At 44.0% G+C, this 22,620-nt stretch overlaps 2 protein-coding genes and 1 non-coding gene across 11 annotated transcripts; 2 read left to right on the top strand and 1 right to left on the bottom strand.

Moving 5' to 3' along the window:
- The first annotated feature begins 1,327 nt into the window (after positions 1-1,327).
- LOC119293447 (TPD1 protein homolog 1B-like) lies at positions 1,328-2,232 on the top strand. Of its 2 annotated transcripts, none has more exons than XM_037571931.1 (2): positions 1,328-1,480; positions 1,574-2,232. In XM_037571931.1, the coding sequence occupies exons 1-2, from the start codon at positions 1,393-1,395 to the stop codon at positions 2,008-2,010; spliced, it is 525 nt and encodes a 174-aa protein (XP_037427828.1). In that variant the 5' UTR covers positions 1,328-1,392; the 3' UTR covers positions 2,011-2,232. The 2 variants fall into 2 exon arrangements, with proteins under 2 accessions (XP_037427828.1, XP_037427829.1); XM_037571932.1 differs by having other exon boundaries at positions 1,329-1,471.
- A 5,417-nt stretch (positions 2,233-7,649) lies between these two features.
- Positions 7,650-7,722, top strand: TRNAA-UGC. The gene has a single exon. It is a non-coding gene; the product is annotated as a tRNA-Ala (tRNA).
- Positions 7,723-9,054: 1,332 nt separating this feature from the next.
- LOC119295365 lies at positions 9,055-22,234 on the bottom strand. 8 transcript variants are annotated; one of them, XR_005143949.1, is made up of 9 exons: positions 22,090-22,228; positions 21,940-22,003; positions 21,578-21,601; positions 21,353-21,467; positions 21,202-21,265; positions 12,003-12,118; positions 10,385-10,432; positions 9,526-9,627; positions 9,055-9,418 (listed from the first exon to the last, which is right to left on the bottom strand). XR_005143949.1 is itself a non-coding variant. In XM_037573775.1 (8 exons), the coding sequence occupies exons 3-7, from the start codon at positions 21,543-21,545 to the stop codon at positions 9,603-9,605; spliced, it is 405 nt and encodes a 134-aa protein (XP_037429672.1). In that variant the 5' UTR covers positions 21,546-21,601; positions 21,940-22,003; positions 22,092-22,212; the 3' UTR covers positions 9,055-9,418; positions 9,526-9,602. The 8 variants fall into 8 exon arrangements, 4 of the variants coding, with proteins under 4 accessions (XP_037429672.1, XP_037429675.1, XP_037429674.1 ...); XR_005143950.1 differs by having other exon boundaries at positions 21,394-21,467; positions 21,940-22,224; XR_005143948.1 differs by having other exon boundaries at positions 21,940-22,223.
- Between the last annotated feature and the right edge of the window lie 386 nt (positions 22,235-22,620).

The raw sequence follows: 22,620 nt of genomic DNA, 5'->3' as shown, positions 1-22,620 counted from the left end.
AGCATGGTTAATAAGAAAGCCCGCTGCTGGCTATATATCAATGCATGTCATCTAAAGCCTGCTTAAAAGTCTACTAGTACACTAGATTGGTTGTAGACTAGCTACTACTATTCAATGTTTGCATGGAGAGGAAGAAAAGGAGGGTGTAATAGAAGGAACGCCGGCTCACATGGGCTGCATGCAGCTTTATTTCCTTGTTTAGCCTGCTGACTAGGATCTATTGTACTTGCTCTAATATGTTACCATCACATAGCGCTTTTCAATGCAAAATGAGTCTACAAGACAATAAATAAACATGTGTATGTTACTACACATATGACACTTCCCACTCTAAGGGTAGTAACATAGAGTAGTAACGTATGTATGTTACTACTCTAAGTTACTCCCCACTATGACCAGCCTTATAGGATAACCTTGGTCGCCCTTAGTTGGTTCTCCCAACTAGCAAACCGGTCTAGAGTGTGTAATTTAATATGTTATCATTACATAATTCTTTTCAACAAAAACTATCTCCTTTCTCAAAAGAAAAATAACTCTACAGAATAATAAATAAAGATCTCTATATTATTATGCATGTGACACTACCGACTAACAAATTACTATTAACATAAAATAGTAATAGATGCATGTTAATAGTCTAAGGGCATCTCCATTTGTTCCCTCAAAAACCTCTCATGTGAAGAATCCTACGTTTAAGGGCTAATGGAGTGTGTTTAAGAGCATCTCTAGTAGAATCCTGCGTTTTATCCTAAGTGTGTTTAAGTGCTACAACCTCATGTGAAGAATTCTACGGTTTTCCTGTACACAATCAAACGACGATACAGAACCTGCTGTAGTTTTTGAAGATGTCATAGCATCTCCAGTTGTTCCTTCGAAAACCTCATGTGAAGAAATCCTATGTCTAAGGGCTAATGGAGTGTGTTTAAGAGCATCTCTACTAGAATACTGCGTTTTATCTTAAGTGTGTTCTTCCCACAATCAAACAACCATACTAATCCGGCCTGTTGTAGTACTTGAAGACTACTCCATTCTTATGGTTTACACTTTACAAATCCGCGTACTACGGTACTAGAGAGGCCCTAAATTGCGGCTCGACGTGTACCAGCTGCGCCGGCGTTTAATTCGCCAAGCGAACTTGCTACGAGTACTAGTGGTGTGGCACTCACCAGGACAAAAAAAGAAGTGGTGGTACTTCACCACTCGTAGTATAAGTGTTTTTAGTCTAAACACATTTTATTTGTTGACCATAGTCCAAATACGTTGGGATACAATTTAAGTCTGGATGGAGAAGCCACTAGTAGTATAAGTAGGCTAGCAGGGCCGAAGAGGAGAAGAACCAACTACTCTATCCACGCTCACGTCGCTCAGGAGGAGAACACGAAGGCGCCGGCCATGGCGTGCTTTCAGACGCGTCCAAGTGCTGCTGTTGTGGTCGTCATCACCATGTTTCTGCTCCAAGCTTGCTATGAAGGTAGTCAAGGTATGTACCTTAAGTACGTATATATAGAACTGCATGCATGCATGTTAATTCCTCATCTTTTGGCTCACTAGTTTTGCTTCTTGTTCTTGCTAGCATCAGCGTCTTCCTCGCTGCAGCTGCAGCTGCCTCGGCATCAGATGCGCAAGATGCTCAGCGTCAGTGCACCTTCCATGTCATCGAGCGGCGGAGGAGGGCGCTCGACGGAGCCGTTGGAGCTGGAGGAGTGCTCAAAGGATCTCCTGGAGGTGTTCCAGATCAACGCGCCGAGCATGGCGGGCGGCATACCGGCCTACAGCGTGGAGTTCACCAACACATGCATGGAATGTCTCGTGTGCGACGTCCATGTCGCATGCGGCGACTTCGCCTCAAATGATGTCATCGACCCAGCCAAGTTCCGCCGCCTCGGCATCAACGACTGCCTCGTCAACGACGGCAAGTCCATTGAGCCCAGCTTCCCCGTGTCCTTCCAGTACGGCAACTCCTTTCCCTACCCGATGACAGTCGCGTCCGCCTCCTGTGACTGTAACTAGCTATGGCTAGGGTATCGGTGACGGATATAGCTATCTATTCTTGTCATGAATAAAATCAAGTAGATCTCGACGGGCGGCTGGTGGTCGGATCTTACTTTCGGAGCTACTGTTATCTATCAATGTAATGGCGCCGAGGAATAGTTGAACCGAGTCCAATGAAAATTATCGTTGCTATCAAATGTTTGGTGCTTTTCATGTCTATTAACATTTCTAAGTTCTCTACTTTGAGATATCCAATTGCACCATATATGGGCCACCATTTTGTCAGCATGGAGTTATTACAGCATAACACAATTAGTTGCACTGATTGTGGTCTACGGACCATCTGATCATTCATTCCATGTCTGCTCTTTTCCTAGCTGCATGCAATCGATACATTCATCGTGGTTTGTTTTGCAACATGTTGTGTGTTGTTACTGCTTGATAATGCCGTCTCTCTATATTTGTTTCTTAGTTTATCTAGCTTTCTTTTGCTTCTTTGTTCCGGGGATTTTGCTCACGATTAGTTTGTATTTCGAACTAGTGTTCCATTATGCAATATAGTGGAACTCGACTCCAATTCGGGAGGCGTATCAAAAAATATATCAAACCCAATCCTATAAAGTGGTTCGATAGTACCGGGAGAAAATCTTCGTATGTACGGGGGCTTAGTGAAATTCATAATAAGATTGGATAGGGTGTGAATTTGAATAAGTTAGTCTTAGGGTCAGTTCTATGTCCTATACTTGGCGTGAATCTTAAATTAACCAAAAGACCCAGAAAGTACAAACTATGATCTTGACGAGGACAACGACTAGAAAAGTTGTTTGTGGGAGTCACAAACCTCTTCACTTGTAGCCAATCTGGTAGGCATTAAGAGCACATGCTATACTTGTATAGCTTAATGAAACCTTAGTCCTCTCAGTGGTTCTGTCATAAATCATCAAAACTAACTAGGGTATTGTGGAGATGCACTTTGAACTTTCCAGTCTTTTACATTACCACATTTTAAATCTCCCTAGCAAACCTACACTTTCAACACTTCCATAACTAATTGAGAAGTCTTGCGGATGGTCAACTATTCAACTCATGTGAGCGTAGTGACATAGTGTGATTGAAGCGCTCACATACACACTCGTGTAAGCTCTTCTTTGGAGTGATATAGAAGTTGGGGATAATACTTCCCGAAATTGTGCTTCAAGTAACATTGTACACTTGCACGACACCCCAGTACTAACAACCAGTCTGCCCGGATCTTCATGAGTCTCTCTTTCGGTGGGAGCACCCACTGCTTAGTTGTGATGATGAAGCGCCACAGATTTTGCACAGTTCATTATTACTACATGATGCCGGTTCCCTTCCACACAGAGCAAAATCCGGTGTGTGATCCATTTTCCTCTTTAATTTTTTTTGACAGAAAGACTGTAAGGAAATCCCTACAGTATAGTTTGTGCAACAAACTCAAATTGTAAGTGGGTGGGAAGGCATCAGCCCCTTCCCGCCACTAGGCTATGCTCCTCTTCAATATATTGCTTTGTGTTTCGACCGCAACCTCCGCTAGATTCCACCCAAAGACAAAAACCTTTTACCAAAAAAGGCTTTAGCCCCGCTTTATATATAAAGCACCGACCAAACAACCGGAGCAAGCGATACAAACGCACGCCAACACCACACTCCTCGCACACACCCAAGGGAAGATACAAAGGTGCAGAGCACCGCAACACCACCCCAACGATCCCAAACAAACTACAGATACACAAGATGAACCGCTTGGAGTCGACGGAGACCAACACCAAGAGCTAGCCACCGTGGAGAGGTGGCCGGACACGAAGGAAACATGGGTTCCAAGACGGTGCCTCCAAGAAGGGGACGGCACCGGAGTATCGCCACCGTCCGATCTGGAATCCGGGAGAAGTGGGAGCACAGCGACGGAGCCTTCAAGAAGGGGAACGGCATCCGCGGATGCCGCCACCGACGGCCGGTAAAACCAGACAAGTTATGTACCCCGGCGCTCACACCCTTCCGGCATACCCATGCTACGCCAAACACCAACATCCATGCCACCCACATGGCCATGGCTGCCCGCCCGCACTTGAGACGCACGTTCCGCCAACGAACAACGCGACTCCCGCCGCAAGGGCCGCCGCCCTCCATCCAGACACCCCAAGACCGAAAAGGCATCGGCTTTGGTCCAAAACGGCCGCCCCAAGGACGAAACAGCAGCAAACGCCCCGCCTCGGACATTGTCGGAACAGCGCCCGCATGCACTCGGTCGAGGAAAGGGGGAGGGGGAGCGGACGCATCCACGACTGGCACACCCCTGTGCTGGTGACGGGTGGCCCACCGCGTCGACGCCTCCCATCCCTCCAGCGTACCTCCCCATCGGACACCCCATGTGTCGTCCCGCCACAGCAGCCAACGCGAATCCACGCGAGGCCAACAGCGCCACCCGTCCGCGGGCAAGGCGACAATCGACCACCGCCATCAGCCTAGAGAGTCACCAGAACTGTCCACCACGCTGCCCGCCTCACAGGACTAAATAAAATTCCAAATCTTACGCCCTTTTCTTGAAAACACACTCCCTTCGCCTTGCTTCACAAGTTTGATGCGATCACACATTTCCAACTTACAGGCTCTATCTATACACTAAGAAATACTCCCTCCATTCCACAATATAGTGCTTTTTTTATTCTCATGCTTCAACTTTGACCATAAATTTAACCAACGAGACCAACTGCGGCGGGAGCAAAAGTTATATCAGTGAACTCGTATTCAAAAGAAGTTTTCAATTATATAATTTTTTCTCCGACCGCAGTCGGTCTCGCTAGTTAAATTTACGATCAAAGTTGAATCTCGGGAAGCGCGGACGCACTATATTTTAGAATGGAGGCTATCTTCTCCCGATGCCAAGTAGTATATTCCTTAGTACAACTCCAACATCATGTGGGAGAAAAATGCTTCGAATAAACCAATCATCACCGGTCCCTCCTATGTCTTCAACCGGCTTAGAGCATCTACACTTGCCCCTCCAACAGGCCCCCCTAAGGCCCTTTTTTATCGCCGGCGCTAAGAAAAGGCTAAGTCGTGCCCCCAGAAGCCCACTTTTTGCCGGTTAGGTCCGAATTTGATGTTGGCGGACCCAGGCCAAACCCGGCGCGCTGGGGCGCCCGGGGGCGCTGGGGGAAACATTTTTAGCGCGAAAGCCTGGTTGACCCGCCGAGTCAGCGACTAGGCGCGCTCGTCGTTCTCATCGCCTCAGTTTCTCACGGGGAATCAATGCCAAGGCTGTCGACGGTCAGCCTTCCATTGATTTCTCACGGGCGCGCAGGCGCGCCACCGCACGCCCCGCCCCGTCCGGCCACGCGTCCACACCACCTTCTACAATCTCCTCGGCATGTAGAAGGCTCGGGACGAAGGTGGGTGGTAGCGTAGTTTTAGGGTTTTTTTAGGTTGTGTCTTTCAAATTATGTGCAAATATGAATATGAATGAATTTCGTCCAAATTCAGCCGAACTAATTTAATAAAAAAGCGTCCGGAGGGCCAACTTGGAACGGCGAGTGGGAACCCGACCGCCCTCACGGCGAAAATAACGCTGGCTCACCCTCAGGAGGCACTATTTCAAGTCCGTGAGGGCGCCGTGCGAGTGGAAATACTCAGTGAAGACATGAACGCAACCTCAAATCTGACACTTTTACCAATCCATCATCTGGTTATCATGCCAAATTTGTACTTTTGAAACCTGATGAGATCCGCCAAATCATAACATGTTTTAATAGATCTAGGCCCCTTCATCTAATACATCGGCACGCAAGCCTTTTGCGTGTTCGCCACAAAAAAAAAAAGCTAGGCCATGCTCCACACCCTTCTGCGACAACGAAGACACCTCGGGAAATTAAGCCGTGGGCAGAGTATATACCATTTGGAAGATGTTTGGCCTTCAGAACACTAGCACGTGGACTCTCATTGAATGAGCCTGCAGTCTTGTCTTGCCCGCAATGCTTGGTTGAATGTCCGTAAATCAACAAACCGCCAAAATGCTTTAATAAAATTGTGTTCTCCCATGAAAGTGAATTTAGTTTGCAACACAATCATGGCAAGGTGAGTGGGCGACTATCGTGTCAGTCGATTTTGCTGCCGCGGTAATACTCCTCTCGTCCCCTCGACCTATAAAAAGGCTTCCAGGTTAATCATTCACAAATTTGCTTCGTAATTTGATGCGGCTAAGGCGAAAGAATAGTTCGCTTTGTGGCCGTTGCGCACCTGCGTGCGATCCGCTCCCTCCCGCTAGAGTTTCCGCCGCCGCCACACGCGCCCCGGCCCATCCCACCCCCCTTCCCCTCCTCTTCCCGTTCCCGCCCCTACGTCGCCTCCCCGGGAGATGGCCGGGGCGGCGCGCCCCCTCCCCTTCCTCTCGGCCCCCACTTCCGTTGGATATCCCTCGCCGCCGCCGGCAGGTGCCCCTGGCGCTGGCCCGGGTGGTGCCGGCGGCGGCAGTCCCTTCTGTCCTCGCGCGCTCGTCCCCTTCCCGGGGCAGGTGACGGCGGCGGTGCTGCTCGGCTAGGCGGTGGCCCGGCGACCCGGCGGTGGGCGAGGTGGCGGTGCTGCCCTTGGCGGCAGGGCGGCGTGGTGACGTGCGGTGGCCGACGGCGCGCCCCCGGCCCATATCTGGGTCCTAGCAGGCTGGCCATTGGTGTGGCTTCGACGTCCTCTGCGTGGCGCGGAGGAGGAGCGGCTCAGACTCATGGTGGTGGCGCCGACGGCATGCCTTCTGCAGCGTGAAGGCGGGAGCTTTACAGGCATCTGAGGACCCGGCCGGACCTGTGGGTCCACGGGACCGGTATGCTCTTGTTGTCACGTCCGGTCGGTTACCATCGTTGACGGTGGAGGTTGGGACCTCCCGCATGCCGGCGATGCTGCTGTCTCGAGTCCTGGCTCCTCTTCTTCATTGAGCAGGCCCCTTTCGCGGTGCTGTGGTGAGACGGCGCGGAAGCTTCAAGACCGTTTTTCGCGCAGAGTGGTGGTTTGTTTGGTGGCGTGCTCCGGATCACCCAAGGTGAAGGTTGGGATCGGGAGAAATCCCTGTCGGCCAAGCCGACTCCGAGGCGGTGGTGCCTGAGGGTGCCACCGAACCTTCCTGAAGGGCGTCGGAGGTACCCTTCCTCTTTCCTTGTCGCGTACCGGGTGAAACCCTTGGCAGCAGCGTCGTCATCGTCGCGTCCCTTCTTGGAGGTGTTGATTGGTACCGGCGCTCCGGAGTATAAGAGCTTAGTGGAGGATCCCGATGGGCGCGGCGGTCGTGAAGCTTCTTCGTTTTTGTTGATCCGCCGGTGTCGGTATTTGTTTTTTTTTCTTTTTCTCTTTCATTTCTTTTGGGCGTGCATGTGTTGCTTCCACCCCAGCACCTATCTCATTGTATTGCTTTGTAATACAAAGCAGGGGAAATCCTATTTCGTCGAATTTGATGCGGCTAAGTCGCACTATTTCTTCTTCTTTCTTCGTTACCTTGATCCTTAAAAGGAGTAATTTTAGAATACCCGGATGAGACCAAAGGATTTTTTTTTTCTAGTATAATGCAGCACATACAGTAGTAGTGTGGGGCCATTACAGCGTTTATGAGAGGAAAGCAATTATATCGTAGAACAAAGAAATAAGCACACAAAGGGGATGTAGCTCAAATGGTAGAGCGCTCGCTTTGCATGCGAGAGGCACGGGGTTCGATCCCCCGCATGTCCATAATTTTTGTTTTCACTTTGTTCACATGTTTTTGAGTACTCTTTCTTTTTTTTTAGGGAAATGCCATCATGGCAGTTTATATTTCATGTGAGAATAAAGATACATCGTTTGTTAAGGCACCCACTAAGAAATCCGGGGGTTCCGATTTCCAAACAATTGTTCGAGACACCTCCGAGTTCTTAGCTATCTCCATAATTTTTGTTTTCACTTTGTTCACATGTTTTTGAGTACTCTTTCTTTTTTTTTAGGGAAATGCCATCATGGCAGTTTATATTTCATGTGAGAATAAAGATACATCGTTTGTTAAGGCATCCACTAAGAAATCCGGGGGTTCCGATTTCCAAACAATTGTTCGAGACACCTCCGAGTTCTTAGCTATCTCCATAATTTTTGTTTTCACTTTGTTCACATGTTTTTGAGTACTCTTTCTTTTTTTTTAGGGAAATGCCATCATGGCAGTTTATATTTCATGTGAGAATAAAGATACATCGTTTGTTAAGGCATCCAATAAGAAATCCGGGGGTTCCGATTTCCAAACAATTGTTCGAGACACCTCCGAGTTCTTAGCTAGCAGATCCGCCGCCATATTGGCTTCCCGAGAGCAATGGCTAAAAACTATAGAGATAAAGTTGCTAGATAGGAAAGTGCATTCTTCATATATTGCTGCTGCTGGTCCTAAAGAATTCCCGCCACTCAGCATGATTTCGATTACCTCCAGACAGTCCGCTTCGATATAGATTTTGTTGCAACCAACTTCATTCGGTAGTAGGAGGCCATCTCGTAGTCCTCTAGCCTCTGCCGTCGCTGCATCTTCCACAAAGGGTATATCACTGCAGGAAGCAGCGACAAAGAAACCGGCCTCATCACGCAGCACTGCTCCCGTACCCCCTGTACCAGTGTCCTGATCAAAGGCTGCATCGACATTAAGTTTGATGACGCCCTCAGGCGGCTTGGACCAGCCATGTCTTTTAATTTTAGTTTGCTTCAACCTTGCTCGTGAAAAGTTCTGCGCTGAAGTTGATATAGCTTGGGCCGACCTTGCTGACTCATAGATGTTCTCACCATGTGTGTATTTGCGATGTACTCTTTCTTTTTCTTGATATAAGTTGTGTCCATGTTTTTATCAAAACGAAAAAAACCACCTCTGGAAGTCTACATTAGCCACAGAACACATACGCGAAGCTTCACTGCCATTTCCTGGACGACGAGCTAACACGAGCGTCTGTGGCGGTGAGAAATGGAGGTTGTTTTTTTTTTAGCCGATTGTTCTACGGTATTTTATATGGGAGCGGCTACAGATCAATCGACTGACTCAAGAAAGGGGTCAGTCGATTTGTAGAAGGTAAGGAAACATAACTATTCAGAACAAATTAACTGACCCAAAGTTGTGGTCAGTCGAAAAAGGCCAGCAGTCAAACGGGCTGAAAAAAGAGTTCTGACTTTATATTTCTGCCTTCAGTCATCAGCCAAAAACTAAAACGGGCCTGAACCCGCTAAGAGACAAACCCACTATACAGAATCCACCTAACGCGCAGAGCCACTAGGTCTTCTTCCTCCACTTTCATCCCCGACACCGCAAAGACTCAGCCGCCGCCATGGACGCCGAAACAAACCTGAGATGTGTTTATCTCTTTTGAACTCTCTATAGATCTTGTGCTAAATTTCTTCCTTGCAAAGTCCTTCTCCTCCAAACGCCCTTAGATCCACAACAGCAGAACAATCCAAAAAAATGGATGAGCCGTCATATCATTCTAGAATGACAGATCTGTCTAGAAGAAGATCAAAACTCGAGAAGATATAAACCTGGAGAAGAACCTGCTTCATGAATTTGCAAGGTAAAAGATGATCCCCACCACCTCTTCCTTTAATCAGTCTTCATGTTAGCTTCTGGTTGATTCTGGACATCTGCATTTAGCATCTTGCATATTCAGAGACGTGTTGTTGTTTGTTAGAAAGATCAGCATTGAAACAAATAAATTAGTAGCATGATTAACTATCACAAACTAAATGTGTTTCCAACCTTCAGGAGGAGTTGCATATTCAGAAAACTAAAATTGCTCAAGTAAGCAAGAAGCATATTCAGAGAAGAAATGCTTGCAGATCTTGACAAGCAGAAGGAACTTTGAACAAAGAAAATTGCCTACATGACTACGTACTTATTTAACTACAGCTAAGGCAGAACACCTCCCAGAAATCAGAAACTAATGAAATTGGTAGCATGATTATATATTCAGAAAAATATGCATCTAATTGTAGTACCTATAGTATAATTATACCTAAAATCCAGCACGGCTAAAAGATATCAGAAAAATATGCATCTACTTGCAATTGATTAATGATTTGCTAGCACCAGAAGTAGCCACGCAATCATACACACAACATGGCAATCCCTATAACAAGTTTCACTTTACTCTTGACAACAGGCTTCAATGCTCAGGTATGTCTTACTAATAGAGGCTATATTAAAGATTTTGCTTTATCTTAAAGGGTACAGAATCAGTACATGACATCAATTATCTTGCAGGATCAGCACGTAATGGCAGAACCAATAACAAGGAACCATCAAATAGAGGAAGAAGATGAACAAGAAGATGAAGACGAAGCAAATGAGTATAATTCTGAATGCAACAGTGAAGATAAAAGTCATCCAAACCAAGATTACCTGGATTGCAGTAGTGGTGAGAATGAAAGTGATGCAGAGGAAGATTGCCTGGACCAAAATACAGTAACTTGTGATCAGTTGTGTGCAGATCATGATTATTCAGAGTTGCAACAAATAGAGCAGAGTTGGCACAACTCTGTTTCAGATGTTGTCCTAGAAATGCTGATAAGACATACAAGATGAGATAAGACAAAAATATGAGACTTGATTGTGGTGCTGACTTGCCACTGTCAGACGAACAAGATGAGAGCATACATGTATCAGGCAATCATAACATTACACGCCAACAGGATGAGACCAGACAAAAAGCTGACAAAGATGAAAATAAGTTATCTCAGGAAGATATTGAATTTTTCCTTTAGAATGAGTGCATAGAAAAGGCATTGAAACTTGCATACGCATAAAACTTGCAGACATTCTACAACAGCAAAAAGCTACAGCAAAAACTTGCATACGCATAATTCTAAAACTTGCAGACATTCTACAACAGCAAAGATCCATACTAGCCTACAAGATATCCTGGTCTAATATTTATTGCAAGCAGGTGTGTTCATATACACATAAAGGGATTCAGGCTACATGAAATACTGAATATATAACTCAAATCACAGTTTCAGTTATACTAGTGTGGATTCATATATATCAACTAGAATCTTAGCCTTGATGATATTCACATGAACAAAACATAATAAATCAACCTATACATGATTCTTGCATATTCATCATACATTTACAACAGCAAAAATATTTCATACTAGCCTATTACAACTTACTGCAAGCATCATAGGTACTAGGAAATACTAAATGCCCCAAAATAAAAATGCACAATCTTCAGTATGAGTACAGGAAACTAATTCCTATAATAAAAAAAGGTACAATTAAAATTTGCACCCTTATCATAAGATTCATACTAGCCTATATCATACTCCGTGAACTGGAGTACAACTTACTGCAAGCGGATATGTTGATAGGTACTATGACATAATAAATACCTAAAAAAATGCACAAGCTTTAGTATGAGTACAAGAAACTATTTCCTAAAATCAGGGAAAAGGTACATTTAAAACTTGCATCCTCATCATGCTAAAATTGCATACATTTTACAGCAGCAAAAGACTCAAACTACACTGGAAGATTTATAGAAGCCTCCATCATAATATAAGTACAATTTAAAAGTTGCATACTCATAATTCTAAACGAACACACTAATTACATCAGCAAAAAAATTATATTAGCCATCCTGATAATATATATACATTCACATGAATAAAAACATAAATCAACCTATAAAAATGTTTCTTGCGTATTCATCATACTAAACTTGCATTACATTTTACAATAGCAAAAGATACTTTTTAGCATTGATCGTAAAAATTCATTGACATGTCCAACAAGGAAATCAACGTACACAAATTACAGTGTTCCTAATTATAAATATACTAACTTCGATTCATAATTATAACTAAACTTGCACACATTTCTAATACGAAACCTTGCACACATTTTACGTAGACACATCCATACTTGCAAAGGTTTCATGAGAACAGTAAAAAAAAACACATACCGATATGTACAGAATTAAAGAGTTCCTATAAAAGAAAAGGTAAATACAACTCACCATTCTCCTGAAGCAATCCTCATCAAGGACAACATCAAAAACTTCAGGGACTTCATGATCTGGCGCCAATGGTACACAAGGGGCACCCAGACAACGACAAACAGGGCAAACCATAGCTACAGAAAACAAGTAAGAAACATAGAGTAAATAAAAAATACAAATTTACATAATTAAACAAAAGGGAATAAGCAGGAAGGACAACCTACATTAACTATAAAAAAAGTTACACAAAAAATCTCCCTAATCTATACTAAATCTGAACATTGCATCTTTATAAAGCTAAAAAAACTTCCAGAAATTCCTCAAGAAGCAACGTGTATGAAAAAATCATGGAGACAAACGAATGAACATTATAAAAATAAAAAAATCACATTATCAGACCACCATCCTGCTACTGCATCGGTTTAGAACACCATCCTGCTACTAAAAATTAATCAAGAAAGACCTACAACAAGCACACGACCAAGAACCTGCATCACAAATAACAATATACACTAAAAAGAATGCATCTTCAAACACATACAAGACTCAGTAAATTAACCAGCTCAAGCCCTAATAAACCTAAACCTAAAACCAAGCCGTAAAACCAAATCATTACACATCTAGAAAGACCTAGACATACTACTGAAGGAAATATGCCCTAGAGGCAATAATAAAGTTATTATTTATTTCCTTATTTCATGATAAATGTTTATTATTCATGCTAGAATTGTATTAACCGAAAACATGATACATGTGTGAATACATAGACAAACATATAGTCACTAGTATGCCTCTACTTGACTAGCTCATTAATCAAAGATGATTATGTTTCCTAACCATAGACATGTGTTGTCATTTGATTAATGGGATCGCATCATTAGGAGAATGATGTGATTGAAATGACCCATTCCATTAGCCTAGCACTTGATCGTTTAGTATGTTGCTATTGCTTTCTTCATGACTTATACATGTTCCTGTAACTATGAGATTATGCAACTCCCGTTTACCGGAGGAACACTTTGGGTGCTACCAAACGTCACAACGTAACTGAGTGATTATAAAGGAGTACTACAGGTGTCTCCAAAGGTACATGTTGGGTTGGCGTATTTCGAGATTAGGTTTTGTCACTCCGATTGTCGGAGAGGTATCTCTGGGCCCTCTCGGTAATGCACATCACTATAAGCCTTGCAAGCAATGTGACCAATGAGTTGGTTACGTGATGATGCATTACGGAACGAGTAAAGAGACTTGCCGGTAACGAGATTGAACTAGGTATTGAATACCGACGATCAAATCTCGGGCAAGTAACATACCGATGACAAAGGGAACAACGTATGTTGTTATGCGGTTTGACCGATAAAGATCTTCGTAGAATATGTAGGAACCAGTATGGGCATCCAGGTCCCGCTATTGGTTATTGACCGAGAATGGTTCTAGGTCATGTCTACATAGTTCTCGAACCCGTAGGGTCCGCACGCTTAACGTTACGATGACAGTTTTATTATGAGTTCATAAGTTTTGATGTACCGAAGTTTGTTCGGAGTCTCGGATGTGATCACGAACATGACGAGGAGTCTCGAAATGGTCGAGACATAAAGATGGATATATTGGACGACTATGTTCGGACACCGGAAGTGTTCCGGGTGATTTCGGAGAAAACCGGAGTGCCGGAGGGTTACCGAAACCCCCCCCCCCCCGGAGAGTTAATGGGCCACATGAGCCTTGGTGGGAAGAGAGAGGGGCGGCCAGGAAGGGCCGCGCGCCCCCTCTCCCTCTGGTCCGAATTGGACTAGGAGGGGGGGCGGCGCCCCCCTCTTTCCTTCCCCTCCTCTCCCCTTCCTTCCCCTCCTAATAGGAGTAGGAAAGGAGGAGTCCTACTCCTACTGGGAGGAGGACTCCTCCTCCTGGCGCGCCCAACAAGGGCCGGCCGGCCTCCCCCCTCCCTCCTTTATATACGGGGGCAGGGGGCATCCCATAGACACACAAGTTGATCTACGGATCGTTCCTTAGCCGTGTGCGGTGCCCCCCTTCACCATATTCCACCTCGGTCATATCGTCGCGGAGTTTAGGTGAAGCCCTGCGCCGGTAGAACATCATCATCATCACCACGCCGTCGTGCTGACGGAACTCATCCCCGAAGCTTTGCTGGATCGGAGCCCGGGGATCGTCATCGAGCTGAACGTGTGCTGAACTCGGAGGTGCCGTACATTCGGTACTTGGATCGGTCGGATCGTGAAGACGTACGACTACATCAACCGCGTTGTCATAACGCTTCCGCTTACGGTCTACGAGGGTACGTGGACGGACACTCTCCCCTCTCGTTGCTATGCCATCACCATGATCTTGCGTGTACGTAGAATTTTTTTTGAAATTACTACGTTCCCTAACAGTGGCATCCGAGCCTAGGTTTTATGCGTTGATGTTATATGCACGAGTAGAACACAAGTGAGTTGTGGGCGATATAAGTCATACTGCTTACCAGCATGTCATACTTTGGTTCAGCGGCATTGTGAGATGAAGCGGGCCGGACCGACACTACGCATACGCTTACGCGAGACTGGTTTCACCGCTACGAGCACTCGTTGCTTAAAGGTGACCGGCGGGTGTCTGTCTCTCTCACTTTAGTTGAACCGAGTGTGGCTACGCCCGGTCCTTGCGAAGGTTAAAACAGCACCAACTTGACAAACTATCGTTGTGGTTTTGATGCGTAGGTAAGAACGATTCTTGCTAAGCCCGTAGCAGCCACGTAAAATTTTGCAACAACAAAGTAGAGGACGTCTAACTTGTTTTTGCAGGGCATGTTTTGATGTGATATGGTCAAGACGTGATGCTATATTTTATTGTATGAGATGATCATATTTTGTAACCGAAGTTATCGACAACTGGCAGGAGCCATATGGTTGTCGCTTAATTGTATGAAAATGCAAACGCCCTGTAATTATTTTACTTTATCACTAAGCGGTAGCGATAGTCGTAGAAGCAATAGATGGCGTAAGGACAACGATGCTACGATGGAGATCAAGGTGTCGCGCCGGTGACGATGGTGATCACGACGGTGCTTCGAAGATGGAGATCACAAGCACAAGATGATGATGGCCATATCATATCACTTATATTGATTGCATGTGATGTTTATCCTTTATGCATCTTATCTTGCTTTGATTGACGGTAGCATTTTAAGATGATCTCTCACTAATTATCAAGAAGTGTTCTCCCTGAGTATGCACCGTTGCGAAAGTTCTTTGTGCGGAGACACCACGTGATGATCGGGTGTGATAGGCTCTACGTTCAAATACAACGGGTGCAAAACAGTTGCACACGCGAAATACTCGGGTTAAACTTGACGAGCCTAACATATACAGATATGGCCTCGAAACACGGAGACCGAAAGGTCGCATGTGAATCATATAGTAGATATGATCAACATAGTGATGTTCACCATTGAAACTACTCCATCTCACGTGATGATCGGACATGGTTTAGTTGATTTGGATCACGTAATCACTTAGATGACTAGAGAGATGTCTATCTAAAGGAGTTCTTAAGTAATATGATTAATTGAACTTAAATTTATCATGAACTTAGTACCTGGTAGTATTTTGCAAATTATGTTGTAGATCAATAGCTTGCGTTGTTGCTTTCATATGTTTATTTTGATATATTCCTAGAGAAAATTGTGTTGAAAGATGTTAGTAGCAATGATGCGGATTGGATCCGTGATCTGAGGTTTTATCCTCATTGCTGCACAGAAGAATTATGTCCTTAATGCACCGCTAGGTGACAGGCCTATTGCAGGAGCAGACGCAGACATTATGAACGTTTGGCTAGCTCAATATGATGACTACTTGATAGTTTAGTGCACCATGCTTAACGGCTTAGAATCGGGACTTCAAAGATGTTTTGAACGTCATGGACCATATGAGATGTTCCAGGAATTGAAGTTAATATTTCAAGCAAATACCCGAGTTGAGAGATATGAAGTCTCCAACAAGTTCTATAGCTAAAAGATGAAGGAGAATCGCTCAACTAGTAAGCATGTGCTCAGATTGTCTGGGTACTTCAATCACTTGAATCAAGTGGGAGTTAATCTTCCAGATAAGATAGTGATTGACAGAATTCTCTAGTCACCATCACTAAGTTATTAGAACTTCGTGATGAACTATAGTATGCAAGGGATGACGAAAACAATTCCCGAGCTCTTCGTGATGTTGAAATCGACGAAGGTAGAAATCAAGAAAGAGCATCAAGTGTTGATGATTGACAAGACCACTAGTTTCAAGAAAAAGGGCAAAGGGAAAGAAAGGGAACTTCAAGCAGAATGGCAAGCAAGTTGCCACTCCCGCGAAGAAGCCCAAAGCTGGACCAAAGCCTGAAACTGAGTGATTATACTGCAAAGGAAATGGTCACTAGAAGCGAAAATGCCTTGAATATTTGGTGGATAAGAAGGATGGCAAAATGAACAAGGGTATATTTGATATACATGTTATTGATGTGTACCTTACTAGTGTTTATAATAACCCCTGAGTATTTGATCCTTGTTCGGTTGCTAAGATTAGTAACTCGAAACAGGAGTTACAGAATAAACAGAAACTAGTTGAGGGTGAAGTGACGATGTGTGTTGGAAGTGGTTCCAAGATTGATATGATCATCATCGCACACTCCCTATACTTTCGGATTAGTGTTGAACCTAAATAAATGTTATTTGGTGTTTGCGTTGAGCATGAATATGATTTGATCATGTTTATTGCAATACGGTTATTCATATAAAATCAGAGAATAATTGTTGTTCTGTTTAAATGAATAAAACCTTTGATGGTCATACACCCAATGAAAATAGTTTGTTGGATCTCGATCGTAGTGATACACATATTCATAATATTGATGCCAAAAGATGCAAAGTTGATAATGATAGTGGAACTTATTTGTGGCACTGCCGTTTGGGTCATATCGGTGTAAAGCGCATGAAGAAACTCCATAAAGATGGATTTTCGGAATCACTTGGTTATGAATCATTTGATGCTTGCGAACCGTGCCTTTTGGGCAAGATGACTAAAAACTCCGTTTTCTGGAACAATGGAACAAGCTATTGACTTATTGAAAATAATACATAACGATGTATGCGATCCAATGAGTGATGATGCTCATGGCAAGTATCGTTATTTTCTGGCCTTCACAAGATGATTTGAGCAGATATGGGTATATCTACTTGATGAAACATTAGTCTGAAATAGTTGAAAGGTTCAAAGAATTTCAGAGTGAAGTGGAAAAATCATCGTAACAAGAAAATAAAGTTTCTGCGATCTGATCGCGGAGACGAATATTTGAGTTACGAGTTTGGTCTTCAATTAAAACAATGTGGAATAGTTTCACAGCTCACGCCACCTGGAACACCACAACATTATAGTGTGTCCGAACGTCGTAACCGCACTTTATTGGATGTGGTGCGATCTATGACGTCTCTTATCGGTTTTACCACTATCATTTTGGGGTTGTGCATTAGAGACAGCTGCATTCACGTTTTAAAAGGGCACCATCTAAATCCGTTGAGACGACGCCGTATGAACTATTGTTTAGCAGTAAACCTAAGCTATCGTTTCTTAAAGTTTGGAGTTGCGATGCTTATATGAAAAAGGTTTTCAACCTGATAAGCTCGAACTCAAATCGGAGAAGTGCGTCTTCATAGAATACCCAAAGGAAACTGTTGGATACACCTTCTATCACAGATCCGAAGGCAAAACATTCGTTGCTAAGAATGGATCCTTTCTAGAGAAGGAGTTTCTCTTGAAAGAAGTGAGTGGGAGGAAAGTAGAACTTGATGAGGTAATTGTACCTTCTCCCTTATTGGAAAGTAGTTCATCACAGAAATCAGTTCCAGTGATTCCTACACCAATTAGTGAGGAAGTTAATGATGATGATCATGAAACTTCAGATCAAGTTGCTACCAAACCTCGTAGGTCTTCCAGAGTAAGATCCGCACCAGTGGTACGGTAATCATGTTCTGGAAGTCATGTTACTAGACCATGATGAACCTACAAACTATGAGGAAGCGATGGTGAGCCCAGATTCCGCAAAATGGCTTGAGGCCATGAGATCTGAGATGAGATCCATGTATGAAAAAAAGTATGGACTTTGATTGACTTGCTCAATGATCGGCGAGACATTGAGATTAAATGGATCTTCAAGAGGAAGACAGACGCTGATAGTGTTATTATTTACAAAGCTAGAATTGTCGCAAAAGGTTTTCGACAAGTTCAAGGTGTTGACTACGATGAGAGCTTTTCACTCGTATCTATGCTTAAGTTTATCTGAATCATGTTAGCAATTGCTGCATTTTATGAAATCTGACAAATGGATAAACAAAATTGCATTCCTTAATGATTTTTTAAAGAAGAGTTGTATATGATGCAACCAGAAGGTTTTGTCAATCCTAAAGGTGCTAACAAATTATGCAAGCTCCAGCAATTCATCTATGGACTGGTGCAAGCATCTCGGAGTTGGAATATATGCTTTGATGAGTTGATCAAAGCATATGTTTTTATACAGACTTTTGAAGAAGCCTGTATTTACAAGAAAGTGAGTGGGAGCTCTGTAGCATTTCTAATATTGTATGTGGATGACATATTGTTAATTGGAAATGATATGAAAATTCTGGATAGCATGAAAGGATACTTGAATAAGAGTTTTTCAAAGCAAGACCTTGGTGAAGCTGCTTACACATTGAGCATCAAGATCTTATAGATAGATCAAGACGCTTGATAAGATTTTTCAATGAGTACATTGATAAAATTTTGAAATAGTTCAAAATGGAACAGCCAAAGGAGTTCTTGCCTGTGTTACAAGGTATGAAGTTGAGTAAGACTCAAGACCCGACCATTGCAAAAAATAGAAAGAGAATGAAAAGTCATTCCCTATGCCTCAGTCATAGGTTCTATAAAGTATGCTATGCTGTGAACCAGACCTATTGTATACCTTGCTCTGTGTTTGGCAAAGGAATACAATTTTGATCTAATAAGTAGATCACTGGACATGGGTCAAGAATATCCTAGTGAGGACTATGGAGATGTTTTTCGATTATGGAGATGATAAAAGAGCCTGTCGTAAAAGTTACAACGATACAAGCTTTTACATCAATCCAGATGACTCTAAGTCTCAATCTAGATACATATTAAAAGTGGGAGCAATTAGCTAGAGTAGCTCCGTGCAGAGCATTGTGGACATAGAATATTTGCGAAATACATACATCTCTGAATATGATAGACCCGTTGACTAAGCTTCTCTCACAAGCAAAACATGATCATACCTTAGTACTCTTTTGGGTGTTAATCACATAGCGATGTGAACTAGATTATTGACTCTAGTAAACCCTTTGGGTGTTGATCACATGATGATGTGAACTATGGGTATTAATCACATGCAGATGTGAATATTGATGTTAAATCACATAGTGATGTGAACTAGATTATTGACTCTAGTGCAAGTGGGAAACTGAAGGAAATATGCCCTAGAGGCAATAATAAAGTTATTATTTATTTCCTTATTTCATGATAAATGTTTATTATTCATGCTAGAATTGTATTAACCGGAAACATGATACATGTGTGAATACATAAACAAACATATAGTCACTAGTATGCCTCTACTTGACTAGCTCATTAATCAAAGATGATTACGTTTCCTAACCATAGACATGTGTTATCATTTGATTAATGGGATCGCATCATTAGAAGAATGATGTGATTGACATGACCCATTCCATCAGCCTAGCACTTGATCGTTTAGTATGTTGTTATTGTTTTCTTCATGACTTATACATGTTCCTGTAACTATGAGATTATGCAACTCCCGTTTACCGGAAGAACACTTTGGGTGCTACCAAACGTCACAACATAACTGGGTGATTATAAAGGAGTACTACAGGTGTCTCCAAAGGTACATGTTGGGTTGGCGTATTTCGAGATTAGGTTTTGTCACTCCGATTGTTGGAGAGGTATCTCTGGGCCCTCTCAATAATGCACATCACTATAAGCCTTGCAAGCAATGTGACCAATGAGTTGGTTACGGGATAATGCATTACGGAACGAGTAAAGAAACTTGCCTGTAACGAGATTGAACTAGGTATTGAATACCGACGATCAAATCTCGGGCAAGTAACATACCGATGACAAAGGGAACAACGTATGTTGTTATGCGGTTTGCCGATAAAGATCTTCGTAGAATATGTAGAAACCAGTATGGACATCCAGGTCCCGCTATTGGTTATTGACCGAGAATGGTTATAGGTCATGTCTACATAGTTCTCGAACCCATAGGGTCCGCACGCTTAACGTTACGATGACAGTTTTATTATGAGTTCATAAGTTTTGATGTACCGAAGTTTGTTCGGAGTCCCGGATGTGATCACGGACATGACGAGGAGTCCCGAAATGGTCGAGACATAAAGATTGATATATTGGACGACTATGTTCGGACACCGGAAGTGTTCCGGGTGATTTCGGAGAAAACCGGAGTGCCGGAGGGTTACCGAAACCCCCCCCCCCCCCCGGAGAGTTAATGGGCCACATGGGCCTTGGTGGGAAGAGAGAGGGGCGGCCAAGAAGGGCCACGCGCCCCCTCTCCCTCTGGTCCGAATTGGACTAGGAGGGGGGGCGGCGCGTCCTACTCCTACTAGGAGGACTCCTCCTCCTGGCCCGCCCAACAAGGGCCGGCCGGCCTCCCCCCTCCCTCCTTTATATACGGGGGCAGGCGGCACCCCATAGACACACAAGTTGATCTGCGGATCATTCCTTAGCCGTGTGCGGTGCCCCCCTTCACCATATTCCACCTCGGTCATATCGTCGCGGAGTTTAGGCGAAGCCCTGCGCCGGAAGAACATCATCATCGTCACCACGCCGTCGTGCTGACGGAACTCATCCCCGAAGCTTTGCTGGATCGGAGCCCGGGGATCGTCATCGAGCTGAACGTGTGCTGAACTCGGAGGTGCCGTACGTTCGGTACTTGGATCGGTCGGATCGTGAAGACGTACGACTACATCAACCGCGTTGTCATAACGCTTTCGCTTACGGCCTACGAGGGTACGTGGACGGACACTCTCCCCTCTCGTTGCTATGCCATCACCATGATCTTGCGTGTATGTAGAAATTTTTTTGAAATTACTACGTTCCCTAACAAGTACAAGCACTACCACCAAAGCAGTAAGATTCAACAAAGACAAGAATACCTGAAAAAAAAGGAGATGCAGCAACGGCAATCCATCAGCAACGAAATCCGCCGAGTGGTAAATCCTACAAACACCACAGATAAACAAATAGAAGCATGTTAGAAAGCAGATGTAGCAAGAAAACAAAAAGTACAGGGAGAAATATGAGCACCGGAAACTATGCGAGTCCTGGTAGAGTTCTCGATGGCATACTTGGTCTTGCCTCCTTTCCCTGATAGGCGCGAAATGGCACGTGACAGAAGCTCCCCTCTGAGTGTCTTCACATCCTTGATCTCGAAGGAGTCCACATACAGGTCATCAAGACGAAGTAAGGCAACGGCATCGGCAATGTCAAATCCAAGCATAAAAGCATGCAACACTTCTGAAGGTTGCTCACATCTGGTGTATCATGCCTTTTTGCCTGTAAAAAAACAAAACAGACTAATGAAATTGCTGCAAAGGAGACAGAAAAATGCTTAACATTCAGATATCTGACAAGTTCTGCCCCAATAATAAGCACTGGAAGAACTCCCTGCAGATCCAAAAACCATGAGAGAAACACCAGCGGAGAAGAACCAATACAGATCCAAAAAACATGTTACAAAGCAGATGTAGCAAGAAAACAAAAAGTACAGGGAGAAATATGAGCACCGGAAAGCATAGGAATCAGATCTAGCAAGAATCCTAGCTCGTGGCAGCAACCCAAGAAGCCACAGAGCAAGATAAACTAAGGCAGAGAAAGGCAACAAGTCAAAATACCTGGAAAAGGATGGTATGCAGCCAAGGCAATCCTACAGCAGCCAAACCGCCCGATTGGAAAGTCCTGCAAACAACATAGATAACCACACAGAAGCACCTTAGTCAGCAGATCTAGCAAAGAAAAAAGAGCAGGAAGAGGAGAAGCCAGACACTGAGGCAGAGAGGGGACGAAGTGACTGAGAACACGAGGAGATGAGGAAGGGGACAAGACGAGAAGAGCGGCGATGATCTGTGTGCCATCGAAACGGGCCGGGCTTCTTAACGGGCGCGCTCCCCACCCGCGAGCCGCACGAGCCCAGCAAGAAAACGGATCGACTGACCCAAACTAGTGCTCAGTCGACGCTAGCTGGCCCAAATGAATAGCAGAAAGCACTCCAGAAAAAACCCACAGCACACATCTCAAATCACGATCCAACGGACCAGAAATCGACTGACGCAAAACTCAAAACTCAGCTGACTGAAAAGTAGCTAAATTGATTTTATATATAATGGAGGTTATTTTGGCCACACGATAGCAAGATATAACAATTTATGGCTGCCATATTGCAGTAAGCAGTTCTTTTCCGCGGTCAGGGTATAGATATGCTCGTTCGCGGGAAGGCCGGTTCATCCCTATCCCCAGATAAAACAACATGGATTTAGAAGTAGAGAAATAACGAGCGCCTCACAATGTTCATCTGG

The sequence above is a fragment of the Triticum dicoccoides genome, chromosome 4B (genome assembly GCF_002162155.2).
Source record: "Triticum dicoccoides isolate Atlit2015 ecotype Zavitan chromosome 4B, WEW_v2.0, whole genome shotgun sequence".
Taxonomy (NCBI): domain Eukaryota; kingdom Viridiplantae; phylum Streptophyta; class Magnoliopsida; order Poales; family Poaceae; genus Triticum; species Triticum dicoccoides.
This window is presented reverse-complemented; position numbering and strand designations above follow the sequence as displayed.